The sequence below is a fragment of the Mytilus californianus genome, unplaced genomic scaffold, assembly GCF_021869535.1.
Source record: "Mytilus californianus isolate M0D057914Y unplaced genomic scaffold, xbMytCali1.0.p SCAF_7, whole genome shotgun sequence".
Classification (NCBI taxonomy): Eukaryota; Metazoa; Mollusca; class Bivalvia; order Mytilida; family Mytilidae; genus Mytilus; species Mytilus californianus.
The window spans coordinates 97,019,943-97,041,349 of record NW_026262723.1 but is presented as its reverse complement, the minus strand read 5'-3'; the positions used below and the strand labels follow the sequence as shown (position 1 = coordinate 97,041,349).

The following is a 21,407-nucleotide window of genomic DNA, read 5'->3' as shown; positions in this document are numbered from 1 at the left end:
TTAATTAACGATGCCAAGTACTTGTTGTTGTGTACCTGGATGTCATTTAAGAGGAGGACATGCATTTCCAAATGACTTAAAAAGAAGGAAAAGTTGGATCAACGCCATGGCCCATACGCAGATTGGACGAGAACACGGTGAAATCGTGGAGTCCATCTCAATCAGCTGTTGTTTGCAAGGCACATTTTACTGAAAAAGACTACGGAAACTATTCATGGTAAAACTCTATTTTCTTTTTAAAATATATAGTTATATATGTAATCGCCATGCGAATAAACCAAAGTCTGTTTACAACCGCAATAATCGTTTTAGAATAAAAGGGGGTGGTTAATTCAAGACGTCATAATTTTTTGGATTATGTATACGATTCAATGTGATCTGTTTGAGATTTTTTGGTGCTTGCTACAATTATAATGATTTCTTACAAGAGGTATATCATACTGAGAATTATTTTAGCAGTAATTATGCTAATGTAGTAATGACAGGAATGCATAAGCTATGCCTCATAGACTTTCTTGAAAAATATCAATGACAATGTTAACAGGAACAAAACAATGACATGCTCTCATCTATATTATAGTTATTTAGGTACAAACAATGTATGTTTGTTGCATACGTCTCTCATTGTTTGTCCTTTGGATTTACATAACATACATTTTGATATACATTGAATCAGGCTAACATAGTTTTATCCAGATTGTAATGAATAAATCTAGTTAATATTTTGCCAGGTAGTACAAAAATATGCATTGCTAATGGAAGTTCATTTAATTATCAAAAAACTAATGTTTTATAACCTTTTTCAGAGCGCAAACCCTCCATACAGAGACTTAAGTCTACTGCCATTCCCAGCCTATTTTCCTGGATCAAGCAAGAGACTGAATCGTCCGCAAAAAGAAAAATCAGGGCAGTTTCCTGTGAAAACAAAAGAACTAAACTTGATGAATATTGTAGTAGAAATCTAGAGGAAAGTTTTGATTGTAAAGTTGGTTTTCCTGAAGAAGTCATTCATACTGCAGACAGGATTTATGACTGTCCACCACCAACTGCCGAGCTAATGTTGAGCTTCACAGATGGAATTACGCAAACACCATCAATGCCTATATTTTCAGCAGAGAATTTTGAAATGAAGACACGTGACACAGCCATGCATTTTTATACCAGTTTAGAGTTGTATACTAAATTTTTATTTGTTTTGACCACACTTGGTCCAGCAGCACATTGTTTGAGATACATGTGTACATATATTTTCAAATTGTTAGGGTGTCATTTGAAAATCATTTTTTTTATGACTTTGATGAAATTGAGGCATTATACAAACTAACTTTGAACTGTCTAGATTCTAGATTGAAACTAGTGTAAGAATATTGTGTAAACATGGATTGTTTTTATGTCTAAACAGTGGCATGAGGCTAACACTTGGCCATTTAGTGGTTTAGTCAGGTATTTTTCGCCATCCAACTTCAAATTAAAGTTTCCTACAACTTGGATTATTATTGACAGCACAGAATATCCCGTGATAAAACATAAAGCTCCTAGAGCTCAGGCAACCTTTTCATCATATAAAAACAGGAACACTGAAAATACTTGTATGTTTGACACCTGGTGGTTTAGTCAACTACAAAAATGTATGTCTCTAATGCATATGTTGGTTGTACCAGTGACTGTGAAATAGTTGAAAGATGTAGAATACATGTGTAGTTCAATTATGTGATCCAGGTGACAGTGTGATGGCAGACAAAGGTTTGAATGTGCAAGATTTGTTTGCTCACTTTTTTCAAAAAAAGAAACAGAATTAGTTCCAAAACTCTTATACGGGATAGAAAAGTCTCCAATTAACACGTGCACATAGAGCTAATTATTGGACTTGGCAAAACATACAAAATTCTAATAAATCCTATGAATGGAACTGAAACAAAACTTTCATCTGAAATAACATTTAGTTGTTTTATGATGTGTAATTTTAGAACTTGTATTGTGCCAAAGGATGCATAAATAAAAGTGACGCAATGAAGTTTGTTCTGATATATATATATAAATATTATTTACAATTGCATGCACATGTAAATTGTAATGCATAAAAAAATAAGGAGATGTGGTATGATATTCAGTGAGTTTATCGAACCAAAGTGCATAAGAAATGGGTTAAGCAGTTACAGGTGTTACTGTCACCTTACAATCTCCAACAATTAGAAAAACTTGTACCGTGTAAAAAATTTCAGAGATCTTACAACTAAGTTTGACTTTGGTGAATTGTTTATATCTGTTGATGTAAATATAAAAAAGAAGATGTGGTATGATTGCCAATGAGACAACTCTCCACAAGAGACCAAATGACACAGAAATTAACAGCTATAGGTCACAGTACGTCCTTCAACAATGAGCAAAGCACATACCGCACAGTGAGCTATAAAAGGCCCCGAAATGACAATGTAAAACAATTCAAACAAGAAAACTAACGGCCTAATTTATGTACAAAAAATGAACGAATAACAAATATGCAACACATAAACAAACGACAACCACTGAATTACAGGCTCCTGACTTGGGACAGGCACATACATGTACATACAGAATGTGGCGGGGTTAAACATGTTAGCGGGATCCCAACCCACCCCCTAACCTGGGACAGTGGTGTAACAGTACAATATAAGAACGAACTATAAAAATCAGTTGAAAGAGGCTTAACTCATCAGATGGATAAATACAAATACAAGTGGACGTGGCCGGGTACTTGTACATCCAAACAACTAAAAGACACTAAGTACAGATCTGAGAGTACTCGCATTTACTGACAGCTAGTTCAAAGCCACTAACAACTGATAAAAAAATCTTGCATTTAAGACTAAATTATCAATCCGTAAGCTCCCTTTAGAATTTTATAAATTTTAGATTTTACATTTCTGAGTTGTGGGGTTTTATTCATTAAAAAAGGGGGGATTTTCCAGTTTTTGGACAACAACTCAAAAATGCTTTAAGCAGTTCGCATGAAACTTTGGTGAATTATTTATAGCTATTGATGTAATCTCCCTATTGATTTTCATAAATTTCAAATATGACATTGAGAAGAAATTGAACTTTATTTGTTTATAGTCTGGCAACAGATTTATTAAGTATTGCGCAACAGCACAGTGTATTGCACAACAGCAAGAAATCTTTAATTGAATATAAATTCAATTCATATAACCGATTTCAAGTTCTTTGACTACATTTATTCAGAAACTATAATATGTCAAATATTTAATTACAAGCCAAATTCAGACCTGTATCAAGCTTGAATATTGTGTCCATTTTTGCCCCAACTGTTCAGGGTTGGACCTCTGCAGGTGTATCCAGCTGTGCTCAGCGAATCAGTTTATTTCTTAATTAAGAACTCCTTTTTTGTCGAGCCTGCGACTTTTGTCGCAGAAAGCTCGACATAGGGATAGTGATCCGGTGGCGGCGTTAGCTAACTTAAAAGCTTTATATTTTAGAAGGTGGAAGGTCTGGATGCTACATACTTTGTATATGGATGCCTCATGTTATGAAGTTTCCGTCAGTCACATGTCCAATGTCCTAGACCTCATTTTCATGGTTCAGTGACTACTTGAAAAAAAAGTTAAGATTTTTTGTAATGTTAAATTCTCTCTTATTATAAGTAATAGGATAACTATATTTGGTATGTGCGTACCTTGCAAGGTCCTCATGCCCGTCAGACAGTTTTCACTTGACCTCGACCTCATTTCATGGATCAGTGAACAAGTTTAAGTTTTGGTGGTCAAGTCCATATCTCAGATACTATAAGCAATAGGTCTAGTATATTCGGTGTATGGAAGGACTGTCCAACTGGCAGGTGTTATCTGACCTTGACCTCATTTTCATGGTTCAGTGGTTATAGTTAAGTTTTTGTGTTTTGGTCTGTTTTTCTTATACTATATGCAATAGTTCAACTATATTTGGTGTATGGAATGATTGTAAGGTGTACATGTCTAGCTGGCAGGTGTCATCTGACCTTGACCTCATTTTCATGGTTCAGTGGTCAAAGTTAAGTTTTTGAGTTTTGGTCTTTTTTTCTAATACTATATGCAATAGTTCAACTATATTTGGTGTATGGAAATATTTTATGATCTATTTGTCAGTCATGCAGGTTTTTTTTTTACCTTGACCTCATTTTCAAGGTTCATTGCTCAGTTTTAAGTTTTTGTGTTTTGGTCTGTTTTTCTTAAACTATAAGCAATAGGTCAACTATATTTGTTGTATGGAAGAATTGTTAGCTGTACATGCCTGCCTAGCATGGTTCATCTGACCTTGACCTCATTTTCTTGGTTCATTGGTCAATGTTTAGTTTACTTGGTTAATGTTAAGTTTATGTGACAGTTGTAATAAAGCTTTATATTTAGGACTATCAACATAATATCAATTATTAGTAAAGAAGGCGAGACATTTCAGCGTGTGCACTCTTGTTTCATTCATAAATTACTTTATACTTGGAAATATAATTTTGCTTGGAGTTATAGTTTCTAAAAAAAGTATTGTCATTGAAAGAGTTGACATGTTGCAATGTACATTTATTCTACATAGTTTTATGGTACCAAATCAAAAGTTTATATAAAAGAAAAAAGTCAAAGTTTTCCCATCATAGTTTAGTTACATACATTTTTTTTGTACCTGAGGTCGTTGAATATAGATCATTATATAAATAAGGAGATGTGTCATGATTGCCAATGAAACAACTATCACCCATACATTGTAATTATCAGTAACAAACCACATTTGCAAAGTCGAATAAAATACAGTTGATAACATTTACTTATTACTAAAAAGAAAATGCCAAACCATTTTTAACAGTATTTGACTATAAACATAGATAAAAAAAGGTACAAACTGGACATAATGCACTAGTTCATAAACAAATGAGAACAATCGCCTTCATATAGTGCTCAGAATATGACATTCATAAAACTTGTTCAATATCATTAGAGAACTCTAAATCTTAAATACTGAAAGCCACCTCTGATAAGTACAATGTACTATGCAAGATAATGATATAACCGGACTAAAAATACACACAACCTGTAATTAACTGCCTTTACAGCGCTTTCGCGCTTTGATTGTGCTATGCTGCAGATGGAATTGTTTATTTATAAGGCAATGCTAGTTTAAAGGTAGCTGGAATTTAAAGCTAGATTATTTTTAATGATCTTTTTTTCGTATTTTTATATTTGTATAAAAGAAGAAATAATGTGGCTTGGATGGGAACATAGTTAGTTCCTATATTAACATAGTAAATTTAAATAAGAAAGGTTGATCACTTTCTTCATTCAATTGAGATTAATTCATTATGCTGATGTATCTTTCTTGTCAATAGTCTAGAAAAAAAGAATCTTCAAACAGTGTAGCCAGATATTTTTGTCAACCAATTTAGATTTTGCTATAATTTGCTGTTATATGCTGGATTTATGTTCTTATAAATTGTGTTCAGTTTGTGTATATTTCAGACCCTAGTTTAACTATGTTGTCTAATACACACTTACAATGTGTATTTAGAGTTATTGTTATTGGGGTAGATACTGAAAATGCTGATTTTCATAAATTTTAAAACAGATTTACCACTTTACACAAAGTGATTCATGATTTGAAAACCTTAATATTTTTAATTTTGTTTGAATCCAAACTGAAGAGAAGTTGTCTTGTGATTTTTTATATAAATTGTGTTCTTCTGAGAAATAAATTGTATAGAATGCACTGGATAACTTAATAAATTGTGATAAAATGCATTAGCAAATTATATCAGTCAGCATTATTGAAGTAGGTACCAAAGACCGACTTGTTATACCTTTCAGTATATAGACTATTTTACCGTTAAATTGCACAATATAGGATGCATTTTTTGTGTTTTTAGAAACTAACGGTTCTTGTATGGATGGTTACTTAACGCTTTATTCTTTCAACAACAAAAAAAGATTTAATATACCTGCAAGGTATTGAGGTGTATAATTTTTGTTTGTAGTATCTGCTCAAAACGAAACAGGAATATTTTATTCTATTATAGCTAAGAATAAAATATCTTATATTATAATTTCATGGTGTTAAATGAATGATTTCACAGAAATTTAATTCTTCTGTTAACCAAATTTAGCATTGATTGAAATTACTATAGGATTAAACGCCTTTTTAAAGGAATTTATTGGTGTATAAACTCGACCAATTCACTCACAAACAAATAAAAGTCCGAAGGACTTTTATGATATGTTTGTGAGTGACTTGGTCCAGTTTATACACCAATAAATTCCTTTAAAAAAGCATTTAATCCTTATAATTCTTTAAAAATGGAGATAAGGAATTCATTTTCCCACACTCATAACCTCTATCACACGTAAATTGTATACTTGTGTCATTGAATTGGCCTGGCGCATGAATATATTTGTTGGTTAACGCAAAATTATGTATCCATGAAATTTGCTATCTGATAATAAATAAACTGCAAAAACATCATATTGTCATTCAAAAGTGTTTATTATTTAAATTAATGATTAACGCGAAGTGAAAATACATTTTGTTAACGTCAAGCCGGATTGTGTTATTATCGCCGCCATCTTGTTTACATTGGTTACGAAAAGAAGTTCGGTCAACGTCGTCTATCGAAAAATAAACAACGTCAAGAACAACTACCGGAAGTCCTCTCGACCAATCATATCAACGTATTCCCTAATATGCAAATCATATAAGAATTATATTCAAATAACAATTTACATGAAAACATGAGTTAAACAGATAAACAATAGAAGGTTTATTTATGAATATTATGTACCCCAAAAAAACAAGGCTTTTATGAAATGTCATTTTACTCTTTCTATAATTTTTGGTGTTCTTTTATACTTTCTTTGCTGTCTCATAGTACAGTGCTGGAGGTTGTGAGTTTTTTCTCTAGCTTGATCAGTCTAAAGACTTATTTTACTGCTTATCCATCAAGCTTTGAACATTTTGTAGTTAACAGCAAAGACTGATCATCTCAAAGTAAGATAAATTGTTTTCCTACAGATTTTTTCCTTGTAAACTACCTTGTTTAAAATTGAGACTTAGGTTGTCAGTCTAGAGCAAAGCAGGATACATTCATATGACATTAAAAATAAATTGCTTTTGTAGTGAATATGCATGTAAAATTTGCATTTACTATATTGTTGTAACATTGCTTATTTCTTTCTTAATTTTTATGATATTTAATTATGCTTTGTTAATTTGTTTTGTTGTGGTATTTTTTAAAACAATAATAAAAATTTAAGATAACCAGTGAAGTGCAAGTATATTGTTACTGAAACTATAATAGGAATGTTGTTTTTTTTATTACATTATGAAACATCGTAAATGTAGTGCTACATTGTTATTTTTGTTATGTGTTATTTGTTATTTTGTATTGACTGTGACAAATGTCTACTACTGTAGAAGGCTGTACATTGTCTGCATATATCTATAATAATCAAACCTTTTTTTTAGCTAACAGTTCAATGGATTTTGTAAAAAAGTTCCATCATGTGGTGATATTATGTAAAGTATAAAAGCCATATGTATATTTATGTGTAGTATTTGTAAGAAACAAATTGAAATATTTTTTTGTTACAAAAAATGTGGAAAAATGTAATGAGTTGAAAATTAGCCATAAATCACCTTAAATCAAATGAACAAGTAATGATTTTTTTTAACAGGAAGCTTAATACATGTAGTACCATTAAATCAGAAATATCGATGAAAGTACATACTGGTATCTCCAAAAAATAGCTACTTCTAAAGTAAAACAGTGATATAGTAATATCAATTATTATTAAATTCTTCCAGGTTTTAGCATTTGAATGATTGGCAGCCTTAATAAGAAACGACTAGACACAGTCAGCAATGCAAAATTCTTTCAATAATGATTATTTTCCTTACTTTATACTCTATTATGCAGATTTAACTGAGATCTTCTGAGCAATCAATTTAAAGAGAAAATATTTGATGGTGAATACTGAATTTTCAGTTGAATTATAATTATATTATTCTTTATGTGTATAATTGAATTGATTTTGAGTAACTAAGGAGAAAAAATCCGGGAGCTCTGAATTTTGAAAATAAAATATAGGGACCATTCCATATAAACATGGCATTTTCAATACATTTCTTAATTAAAGTACTGTACTTGTATACTAAAAAATTGAATAAAAATATGCATACAATGGACATTTCTTCAGTTAGGCCAGATATTACCCACATAAGGTCAGACATGGGTACAAATGTATTACCTTTCAATGGCAGTGGCTATGACATATTTAATTTGTAGAAAACCTTACATTTTAAGAAAGAAGAAGAAATAGGTCAATCCATGTTTCTTACATTCATACCATAAGATAGCTCTGAAGTTTCTGACACTTGTCCTTGACATCATTTTCATATTTCATAGGCTTTATAAATTTCAAATTTGGATTGCTTTCACAAGTAGTTTTAGTTTCCATGGTTGATCTGTGTCCAGTTGCTGTATGTAATAGTTCAAGTTAATTTTTATGTATATATGTTATGGGTAATATTTGGTCTATTGATAAGTTCCTGAACTGAAATGGTAGAAGGGTCGATTTGTGACTAAAAATCTGAATGAAGTGTGGGAGAAGAGCACCTGACAAGTCACATGACATTGCAGCTGACAAGTAAAACAAACATGCAAAAACCTTTAAAGAACAATAACCTTTGTCATTATCAAAATTCAGGTTTTTGCACTGTGGTTCATAGCTTTAATTTTAGCTTGTCTAAATACAAATGTGTAGAACTGCCAACATGAGATTTAATTTAACATATGCATTTTAAACTTTTTTTAAATTTGTTTAGCAAAAGCCATTTTAATAATAAAAGAGATAAGAAAACTACAGAAAAATGTGTGTTCATCATTAGCTTGTTAAAACATTTATTTGTATTTATCTATCAGAACCGGTACTCTACTTCTTCTCATTAAGCTTGGATTTATCTTGAGAGTACATAAGTGTTGTAATAAAAACTATGCCCAGAAAATAATTTTCTGTTTGTGATAAGCGCGGAGACAATTTAAAAAAAAGATTACACTCAAGAAGTTATTTATAACCAGTAATTTATTGTATTGTATCAAACCATTAGCTAAGTTGTGACTTGCAAAATGCCATTCAGCTACATGTCAGAATTTCTATAAGTTAATGGACATTTTGTTTTGGACCATTACTCAAGTTTTCAACCAAACTTGGGTTCAATATGAAGACCCTTTTGATTTTGTGGTCTATATATATAAGTGAAAGATGAAGTGTAATTAATTCAATATTTACCAAACTTTTGTGAGCTTTACTATTAGTGAGGAAAAGACTTGTATTGCACACTAGCAGGTCAAAGGTCAATATCACTGCAGCTATAATGTAACTGTATTTTTTAAGAAGAATATTACCCGTATCATGCCAACAACTGGTTTTAGAATAAATGTGTTTATTTCCGATGCAAAGACCCTATGAGTGAATCAGTATTAATATCTTTGAAATCATTCATCCAAACTTTGGTTGCTTATCCCCAGTTTCTCGACAATATCTCCTGGTCCAAAATTCAGATCTGAGCCAATCATTGGTTGACACTTTCGTTTTACATTTTAAAAGAGAAAGACACTTTACATTGTGAAGTCACAAGGTCCCAGATCAAGGTCAGTTTAGGTAGTAGTAAACTAAGAAGTGTCTTTTTTATTTAATTATAAAAAACACATTATCAGTTTTAGTGATAAAATCAATCATTTCAATTCTAATCAAAGTACTGAAGTACTGAACATCGGATGACGGCAAGTTCTGGTGGATGGTCACAAGCACTTGTCTCAGAAAAAAATCACATCTCTATACCTGAAAGTGAGGTTAAGGTAGATAGATATATTTTTTCTGAGACAAGTTCGTGTGTGAATGATGAATATATGACAGGGAATTCAATCTCACCGTAATAAATATTATATTGTAGTGATATAATTATTTGTTATCAGTATACTCTGGGAACAGTATATCTGTCATGATATATGTTCCTGGTATACTCTGGTTTGTTGTTATATATTATATTTATATTTGTATAATAGTTATATAAAATTTTCATCCATTTGTATATCATTCTATTCTACTCTTCTAATGATAGTGCAGTGCAAGTGCATGGTGGACACTCTTCTGCAATAATTCGTTTTTTCTAATAGATTAGATTTGATATTTTCCCATGTTTGTTACAAAATGTTCTTGAGATATTCTTCCACATGTGTTAACACAAATTTTCGGTGTTCTTGATTTGTTATTGATATATATATTTCTCACGACAAAACATTTTCATATCATTTATCTTTGTTCTTTAAAATTATTTTCCTGAATATTTATTGATAAAATTAATATATAACAAGCGATAAGGAATGTTATTTTTGCACACGATAATATCCGCGTAATTATAGGGTTATCAGTCAAAAACGAATGTCACGTGGGTAGAAATGTCTGTGGCAACAATACACCGGAATGCCCTCATGGTCATCCGATGTAAAAATAAAATAATAATAAGATTTCAGTTTGAAAAACCAAACACATCAAGAAATTTAAGGTTAAGCACACAGCAACCAAAGCAAAATATATTTTTTCTTATAATAAATAGTTTACACTAAACAATAAAAACATTTATATTAAAAAAATGAAACTCATTACACACTTAATGTTTTAAATGTTGACAGTAAAAATGACTTCATGTTAACCATATAACATTCTTTTGTGGAATACTTCTGTCAGCACTGTCTCTAATTGTTGTGGAGTCTGAAACAAAATACTGATTCCTTGAATAATTTGTTAATTTACAATTAAGAGTATTGTAACAAGTACTTTGAGCAATTTCAAGGTTCAAAATTATATTCAACTTTTAAAAATGTTCTAGTGTATATCATATTTTTTACACTGTATTCCAATGAATCAGAGTATACCTGACTTAATCTGAAAGGTGCTTAGCAATGTCTTAACCATATGCTACCAAGTTTAAATTTTACAATACCAAGTCTATTAAACAAACTGTACTAAACCAACTGTTAAATTTGATTGGTCAGTGTGATTTGTACACAACCTATCTTTGATTGGTCATTGTGATTTGTACACAACCTAACTTTGATTGGTCAGTGTGATTTGTACACAACCTAACTTTGATCAGACTTAAAACCACAGGCACTTGTCTCCGAATTTTTTTTTTCTTTATATTTAGGTATATACGGAAAAACAATTTCAGAGTCAAATGCCTGTGCTTAAAACGGTTCAGATGTGGCTGACTTTGTGTCCAGTACAGTTAACACAAGTTAACATATAGAGATGTATTCATGTACCGCTTAAATCGACGCTAGGGGCCGTCTTGACCTTGTTGTAGGGTATGAATGATTCGTTCATTGTTGAAGACCCTACATCAACTGTCAAGATGAAGAACAGGAATAAAAGCCCTGTTCATTGATAATTTTCTATGTTTTTTATGTATTGTGTGCGATTTTGTCCCATGTACATTTACTCCATATCCTTTCATTTTCTATATATTTATACCAGATGGTTGACTAATATATTTACTGACTCTGAAGTACAGAATATGGCCGTTTATAGATTTTAGTTACATGTATATGTTCAAATAATAGGAATGTCAAAATTTAGATGGAATAATTTCACTCTTTTTCTTATGAATTCCAAAATCATATAACTATCTGCAATATGATAATATCAAACACAGACTTTCCAATTTAACAATTTATGTAATCATTGTGTTGTGATATTTCAATGTTGCCTAGAAATATGATCTTGACAATTTGACTATAGAAATACTCATCAATTTAGTTACATGATTTAATCCAAGGATTATTTGTTAGATATCATGTCAAATTCAGGATACTTTAGACAAGAGGTCATCTTAACAAAGTACTTACCAAATAAAAAAAAACACACAAGTGCTTAGAAAATTTACCTTAGACAGAGCATCAGTTATTTCATCAGGGTCAAGAATTAGTTAGAGATCTGACCATTCTCTTGTTACTTATAAAATTGCTTTACTCTCATGAACTAAGAGAAAGGGGTGCATATGGGAACTTGATATAATAATCTTTAGCATGAAACAAAATTTGCTAATTACGTTAAGTTGTCATGAAGATTGTGGTTGAAAGATACAACTACACTCCACTAGCATCAATTTCCTTGTTATGTATAGGTGTAACAATCATTCAAAGAATGAGAAAAATTTTCTTGTATGTTTGGTTTTGATGAACAACTGGTTCTTGTCCCCATCTTACTCAGGTTTGTCTTTTGTTATTGATTATCAAAACTATTCCCTTTGTTTTATTTAAGTTGAAAGACCCCAAAAGGGCAGTCTTTAAACAGTGCATTAAGAAATATCACACCTTGGTGTTAGATAATTTTCTTGTCGTTTTAAAACAAGAAGATGGAGGAGTGAATACTGCAGGGTCTTTGATTCCAGGTACTGTACTTAAGACATCTAAACTGACAATGTTGCCACTATCTGGATTGTCAGATCCCACTATATAAACCATGTGTATGGGTAAACAACTATCTATAACAAAAACAATTTTGATTATTTGCATTCCTTAAACTACTTATACTGTTTTAAAAGGATACAATAAGACATCCGCATAATCATAAACGTGTGAATTTGCTGAAGAAATAGGTGAAAAAATTTTGCCAAACTCAATTGCTTTATCATTATAAAAATAAGGAGATGTGGTATGATTGCCAATGAGACAACTATCCACCAAAGTTCAAATGATTCAGAAATGCATGTAAGCAACTATAGGCAACCGTACAGCTTTCAACAATGAGAAAAACCTATACCGTATAGTCTGCTATAAGAGACCCTGATATGAAAAATATGAAACATGAATAGCATAGACTCAGTTTTGTTAGCCCATGGATGTATTATATTGACAATATAATACTTCCATGGTTAGCCTAATTAATTATTGAATTTTCTTTTAGATGCATTGTGCTGCGGTTTTGTTTGAATGATTTGCCTGGTTTTTGTCCACTTTCGTTTATATGTTCGTTTCTGTGTGTTGTTGTTTAGAGACTATGTTTAATTTTAGGCATATCTCTACTGATTCTGTTGTCTTGAAAATGCATGAAATATTTGTCGCTGGACATTAAACCACCAACAATCAATCAATCTATGGAGTTTTATTAAATGATACATCAATGGTCCTCTCTACTAATAATGGTTATTAATACCAACCGCTATCTAGTAAAAATAGAATTTTTTAAATGAAGAAAAACATTATTTACTATCCTCAATTGTTTCCAGTGATATGAATAACAGTGCCCTTGTATAATCAGAAATAATTCTCAATTCATTTCAATTTTAAATTAAAATGAAACATTCATGATGAAAATCCAGTATATTCATGTTTAAAACTTACGGAGATTGGAAAAAATTAAATAGGTATGAAAGTGTACTGTTTTTTGTACTGGGAATAGATCTAGGTGAGCGATACAGAGCCTCTAGTTTTGTCATATAATTTAAAAGGGAAGAGACAAATTTGGAAGCCCCGGTGGGACTATGTGTGATAGTTTACATTGAAAATTGTACAACTGACCTCGTTGGATGGTTCCTCGTACGTTATTGAAGCTCTCAGATAACGTCAGTATATAAGTATCGGTGATAACACCATCTCCAACTTTTCCACTGCTTTTTAATATTCCACTGTCTTAAAAACATTAAAAAACTAAATATTTGCATTTATTTTATTAAAAAATCAATTGATAAATTATTTTGTTGTTTTATGTTTTACTTTTTTTTACAAGACAAATGTATAAAGAAATGAATTTTATCCAAAAAATCGGACAATGTCAGCATAACTTAATAATATCTATTTTACAAAGACAATAAAAGGACTTTTAAAAAGATATATCATGATATCTGAACATTTCAAATGGCAAGGATGGGAATGACTCCTGGGACTCACCCTATCAATTAATGCTTCTTGACATATCACACGAGAAAATATATGGTTTACTGTTTGGGATCTCAACAATTGTCAAGATATCACTCCTTGGGACTCATCCTATATTTAATTTGAATTGTCTTATCATGTAGAAAATTTTCATTACATTAGATTGTCCATATATTTAACGGCTTTGGGGTAATTTGAAAAACAATTTTCAAGGTCAAAGGTGAAGATCATAAATGACCACTAACCTTTTGCCCTTAAAACAAAGCAGAGCATGTGAGCTCACGATCATTACTGAAGACCCTGTGTATATGTCACTTACACTTAAATGTTAACCATCTACACATGTCATTAAAAAAGAAAATTTCTCCATATTCATGGTTCTATAGTAAACTCAATCCTTCTTCAAAGTACCCCTAAAGAGACGCCAATGAACAAACAAAACCCAGTTTGCACAACGAGACATGTAAATCTATAACAATGTAGAACCTTAAGTATCTACAACTAGTCGGTTTCTGAGAAATGCTGCGTACAAGTTCAGGTACAAGACACTGGAAGGAGAAGAAAATGAAGAAATAGAAGAAGTCTTTAATCTTAATTTTGGAAAGTCATCTTTTAAATTATCAACTAAATTTCATAATCCTGTTGCAAAACGTTTCTAGGTATCTCTGGTAGTCACTTAGTATAATGATAATATAATAATAAATATGTAACTATAATTCCAAGCATATGATGGCTTAAATATCTAACCTGAATGCATGTTTGGTAAAGTATCAATCAGTATTCATAAAATTGAGAATGGAAATGGGGAATGTGTCAAAGAGACAACAACCTGACCATAGAACAGACAACAGCAGAAGGTCACCAACAGGTCTTCAATGCAGCGAGAAATTCCCGCACCCGGAGGCGTCCTTCAGCTGGCCCCTAAACAAATATATATACTAGTTCAGTGATAATGAACGCCATACTTAACTCCAAATTGTACACAAGAAACTAAAATTAAAAATAATACAAGACTAACAAAGGCTAGAGGCTCCTGACTTGGGACAGGCGCAAAAATGCGGCGGGGTTAAACATGTTTATGAGATCTCAACCCTCCCCCTATACCTCTAGCCAATGTAGAAAAGTAAACGCATAACAATACGCACATTAAAATTCAGTTCAAGAGAAGTCCGAGTCTGATGTCAGAAGATGTAACCAAAGAAAATAAACTAAATGACAATAATACATAAATAACAGACTACTAGCAGTTAACTGACATGCCAGCTCCAGACTTCAATTAAACTGATTGAAAGATTATGTCTTCATCATATGAATATCAGGCACAATCCTTCCCGTTAGGGGTTTAGTATCATACCATCATAACATAAATGAGAAGAACATAACCCGTGTCATGCCAACAACTGGTTGTCGAGCCTTCGACTTTTGTCGAAAAAGCGAGACATAGCGATCCTACATTCCGTCGGCGTCGTCGTCGTCGTCGGCGGCGTCCACAAATATTCACTCTGTGGTTAAAGTTTTTGAAATTTTAATAACTTTCTTAAACTATCCTGGATTTCTACCAAACTTGGACAGAAGCTTGTTTATGATCATAAGATTATATTCAAAAATAAATTTTGTAAAAAAAAAATTCCATTTTTACCGTATTATACTTATAAGTGGACTTAGTTTTTCTGCCAGGAAACATTACATTCACTCTGTGGTTAAAGTTTTTGAAATTTTAATAACTTTCTTAAACTATCCTGGATTTCTACCAAACTTGGAAAGAAGCTTGTTTATGATCATAAGATAGTATCCAAAGTAAATTTTGTAAAAAAAAAATTCAATTTTTTCCATATTTTACTTATAAATGGACTTAGTTTTTCTGCCAGTTAACATTACATTCACTCTGTGGTTAGAGTTTTTAAAATTTTAACAACTTTCTTAAACTATCCTGGATTTGTACCACACTTGGACAGAAGCTTGTTTATGATCAAAAGCTAGTATCTAGAAGGAAATTTTGATAAAATTTTGTTCCATTTTTTCTGTATTTTACTTATAAATGGACTTAGTTTTTCTTCCAGTCAACAGTACATACATTCTGCAGATTAAGTTTTTAAAACATTTATTAGATTCATAAATTATCCTGGATTTTTACCAAACTTGGACAGAAGCTTCTTACAATCAAAAGATAGTATAGAGAGGAATGTTTTTATTAATTTTTTTCCTCATTTTTGTTGAGCCTGCGATTAACACCAAAAGTAGGCGAGACACTGGGTTCCGCGGAACCTTTACGAATTTTTTTTAAATAAATGTGTTTAGTGCCGATGCAAACCAGTTTATCATGCTTTTGTTATTGAATTTAAAAATGCTTTACCTTGTACACATTCTCTGGTCATATTCTGACCAATCTTTGATTTTTCACAAGAGCCACCACTGATGGCATACTGCATATTCTAGAAAAAAGTACAATATCAACAGTTACAAAATGCCAGACCTGATTTTTTTCATGTATAGATGTAACAAGAGTGTGCACGCTGAAATGTCTCGACTGTTTTACTTATCATTGAATTCATGTTGAACATCTGTAATATGAAGGTATTACTACAAGTGTCACATAAACTTTACATTAACCATGTTCTATGAAAATGAGGTCACGGTCAGATGAACCCTACTAGACAGACATGTACACACTGCAATCGTTCGATACACCAAATATAATTGAGCTATTGCTTATAATATCTGAAAAAAGGACCAAACCACAAAAACTAAACATTGTCCAACAAACCATGAAAGTGAGGTCAAGGTCAGATGAAACCTACCAGTCGGACATGTTCACCTTAAAACCATTACATACACCAAATATAGTGGTCCTATTGCTTATAGTATCTGAGAAATATACCAAACCACAAAAACTAAACATTGTCAAATGAACCATGAAATTAGGGTCAAGATGAAACCTGCCAGTCTGACATGTACACCTTACAATCATACCATACACCAAATATAGTTGACCAAACGCATATCGTATCTGAGATACGGACTTGGCCGCGTAACTTTAACCTCGCTGATCTATGAAATGGGGTCGCGGACAGGTGAAACCCTACCTGACGAACATGTAGACATTGCAAGGAACCCATATACCAAATATAGTTATCTTATTACTCATAATAAGCAGGAACATATATATTGACGGGACTTAACACTACTTGGATATACGGTGACAAAAAACTGCATTTTTTTCAAGCAGTCACTGAACCACGAAAAGGAGGTCAAGGACAATGGACATATGACAGACGGAAACTTCGTAACATAAGGTATCTGTATACAGGGAATGAAGTATCCAGGTCTTCTACCTTCTGAAATATAAAGCTTTAAACAAATAGCTTTCGCCGTTGCCGTCGTCGAATTATAATCCCTATGTCTCGCATTCGGCGACTTTCGTCTCAGGCGAGACAAAAAGGACAAAATGTGTAATTCTTTATGACGCTTTTTAAATTAACAGTTTTTAATTTCCAACAAAAACTTGAAAGTATCGCATTGAATTTTGTTCGGCTCCTAATTAACGAGTAAAATACAAATAAGATTTTAAAAATATCATACGCAGAGTAAGATTATATGAGTCGTACTAAGATAAAACTGACCTTTTTATAATCAAAAATATAGGTTTTATTGATCGGTTCCGGTTTGGGGATCAATGGACTAATTTCAGTCCCTACAATAGTGAAAAACGCTCTTGAGTTGGTATAGTCGTAGGATACGTTTACACTTCCATTGAAATACAGATACAGCGTATTGGAGTCAATGAACACTTGCATAAAATCCAAATACATATGTCCTTCCCATTGGTCTGGAGCACAGCATATTGTTCCATCTACACCGATATTAGACACGACAGTTCCTAAAGTAATGACCAGTAACAGAAAATGTGAACATATCGACATTATAAACTGTATTAACCTACCGTAACTTTGATAAAGTGTCCGAAGTCCACTAGAGTTTATCTAGTATCTTCTTAAACAACAAGAAAAAAAGAGCATTGGGTTAAATGTGATAGATTAACGCTCATTCTAGACAAAGTGATAGACGTTGATATTTATATTACCATCTAGATCTCTTTTATATCGTTGGGTTGCTGTATCAAATCTCTTTTGATTAATGTTCAGTGTTTGGAACAATCCGACCCTGCACGTAGATGACATTGCGTTATTTTTTTTCACGAAAATATTGTCGAGGGTTTTGGCTGTAGTGTTTTTTCTTTTAAGACTGCTTCACAAAGATATTTACCATATTGCTGGTATAGAACCATAAAGGACTTCCAGTGTCCAACATTTAACCAATTTAAATTTTTCAGTGCTTAAGCGGTATATTATTTGACAAGAATTCCTGCTTTTTCGAGGAGTAGTTTTTAAAGAAACGAAAACCATTCAAGTTGACAGTATCTATTGTTAATTGGAACGGACCAACATAGCATCTTGATCTTACTTAGTTCATTGAGTTGTAAATTTTACTATACATATAGCAAAAAGATAAAGGTGTGATTAATTGCAGGTCGCCGTACTGCCCTCAACAATCAATGAGGAAACTCCATACCGTAAACGTGTATTTAGTTATAAAAGGCCTAAACTTGACAAAATATATAGAACTGTTCAATAGAGATTGATATTATACAATACATGAAAACAAATATGACAGTCAGCAACCAACGCCGACTACCACTGAATTATAGGTTTCTATAATAGGTATTGGGACAGGCACATAAATAATATGGCGGGGTTTTAAACATTGTTAAAGTTTTTCACGATGCTCGTGTTATGAGAGTGCCAAGTACTTTTCACGCAAAAGCACTGCCCAAATCACCTTCCTTATAAGAAACTCAATAGAATTTTAGAAATGACTATACAAATAATTCAGTTTTGAGAATTGTTAATTCATTTGTAAGAAGTTTAGATACTTGAATTCATTTTCTCTCCATTTACCAATGTAGTAATTAATTGGATTTATCTGTACTAATATGACCAGGTTGTTGGTCACCTCTGTCATATTTATTAGTTTCGGGGGAAACTAGCGGTATCTTAAATAAAGTCCAAGTCGCTGGAAAGTTTACATATTTATTTCGCATCCATATATTTCAATCATTAAAACATAACTGAATAACAACATAAAAACAAATCTAAAATACAAATTCAAAAGACTGATTGACCTGCGGAATATCAACCAATCAAATATCTTTTCATTAAATAATATTAATTCGCGTTTTGCCGAAAGCGGGGATTACGGATTAAAAACATGCTTCGTATAAGTTTGTCAAGAATGGCTTTCGGCAGTTATCACTTAGTGTCAAATTATCTATGTTCTTTGTTACAGAACCTTTTATCTTAAAGACGGATATAAATCTTTGATAATTAATCTGAATGAAAGGATTATAGTTAAGTGTAAAATACAAGTAACTTTTGAATAGCGTAAAATACAATAAACTTATAAATTATTAAAACGCAATGAGGACTCGGAATAATAATAAAAAGCTAACATTTATAAAAATATACAAAATCCTAAATGTGAACTTTGAACGAACAATTGTCGGGTCATATTACCCCGTCGGTCCTTATCTGATACTCCCGTATCAGCATGTGAAAATTATGAACGAATAATATTTCAAAATGCATAGAGGAGAAATTAAAAAGAGCAAAATTTATTTACATTATTTACAAGCGCGCTATTACGAACATTTGTCGTCTAAAATTTTCTCTCTCAAAATTTCTTTAAAGTACATGTAATTAAATCTAAGTGTGTCTAAATACCAACACGAATAAATCACGAATCAATATGTATAAAACGAACAGTCTGTAATATTTGTCACCATGCAAATAACAAATGAACACTGTGTCTCTTTCACAGAAGTTCGATACTTGAATCTATATGGAAATATAAAACAAATCAGTAATATGTATATAAACATTGTTATTGCATTAAGTCATTGTTTTGTCAAATAAATCTGTTTTCCTCACCAACTCTATTTCCACCTGGAATGAACACTAAGAATATCCCGGAGATTCTCTTCAATCTGAATTTTGTTACTACATATTTTAAGTTTCAGGAACATTTGTCCGAACTAGTTCTGTAGCACTATATGCCTATTTATGTACACATCTTTGTACTAATACATCGAACACATCTATGTGAATGTAACCATTTATCAAAATGTCGCTTATACCTGATATCTGTTTTAAACAAAAAACGAAAAGTGTAGATCATTTCGATACTTGAAAAGGCATTGTATGGAACATCGCAATACTGATTGTAAAGCTAAAAATATATATTTGCAATTAAATAAAATCTCAACATACTCATTTAAAAATATTATGGTAACTTGGCTACGGATATAAAATGTTGGGAAATAATAAGGGGGGGGGGGGGGGGGGGGGGTCAAACTGTTGAACTTCAAATTGAGAAAATAAGACATAAGAACGAAATACGTATAAAATTCAAGTGTAAAAATCTTTCTGGTTGTAAACGTGCTGTGTATTTTTTTAAAAACAAAACAGGTTCTAATGGAATTTTTCGATACTATTTTGTCTAAATAAAGCAATTCCTACTTATATTATGATAAATGCAAATGACATTGTGTTGTGGTGTTGTTTAAAAAAAATGCATGTTTTGAAGTAAAATACATGTTTAACAATGGTTTCTTAAAATGCAAAAAGCAGTTAAAATGATTTTTCAAGATTTGATCGTTTCAGCATAGGATCGTCACTCCTATATTGAAACTCCTTTGAACACGAATTGGGTGACGAGTCCAAGTCATGCTCGAAAGGGGTCGAAAGAAATGCCAAAAGTTTGGTACGACGGTACCCGTTATACCATTGATAGAACGTGAAAATAACACCAATTTTGTTATTGCTGTTACTTGATGTATGAATTGTCACTGATGTTTGTCTGATAATACGACCATTAACTTGTGTAAAAACACTAGGTCCAAACTTACGACAAATATACTATGACAACCCAATATAAATTTGAATGTTTTTATAATTACATTACCGTTTGAGAAAAAAAAATGACTTGTTTTGTATATAAATTTCTTGATTATGTTAATATCTATCAAACTGTGAGAGAGAAAAACGACTTGAATGTAAGTTTTGCTATTCGACTTGAAAAGTGATGTGTTATTATAAAGTGTAAATCTACAGAAGAATAAGGAAAGGGGGGGGGGGCTATTTCTATCTCTTTGATTTACGTGCTTTTATACGTTTAGTTTGATCCATGCGAACTTTAAATTCGTGTCTTAATTCTGGAGGAATATTTTCTTCCGGTTCCCATGAATTGCTTCTGTTACCAAAACCTAACCATTTTATGTAATAATGCATTTTATTGTTTATACGTTTTGCTTTTACTATCCGTTCTACTAGATACAGATCTGAATCATCGTTATTTCGGTCATCATTTGTGTGCCGTTGTACCTGGGTATCGTTTCGTATAGGGTCAT

The 21,407-nt window shown here is 31.9% G+C and overlaps 1 protein-coding gene across 1 annotated transcript; it reads right to left on the bottom strand.

Annotated features, from left to right (window-relative positions):
• Positions 1–9,090: 9,090 nt before the first annotated feature.
• LOC127709334 (uncharacterized) lies at positions 9,091–17,838 on the bottom strand. Its single transcript, XM_052214797.1, has 5 exons — positions 17,566–17,838; positions 16,299–16,377; positions 13,589–13,699; positions 12,383–12,552; positions 9,091–10,778 (listed from the first exon to the last, which is right to left on the bottom strand). The coding sequence occupies exons 1-5, from the start codon at positions 17,752–17,754 to the stop codon at positions 10,716–10,718; spliced, it is 612 nt and encodes a 203-aa protein (XP_052070757.1). The 5' UTR covers positions 17,755–17,838; the 3' UTR covers positions 9,091–10,715.
• Between the last annotated feature and the right edge of the window lie 3,569 nt (positions 17,839–21,407).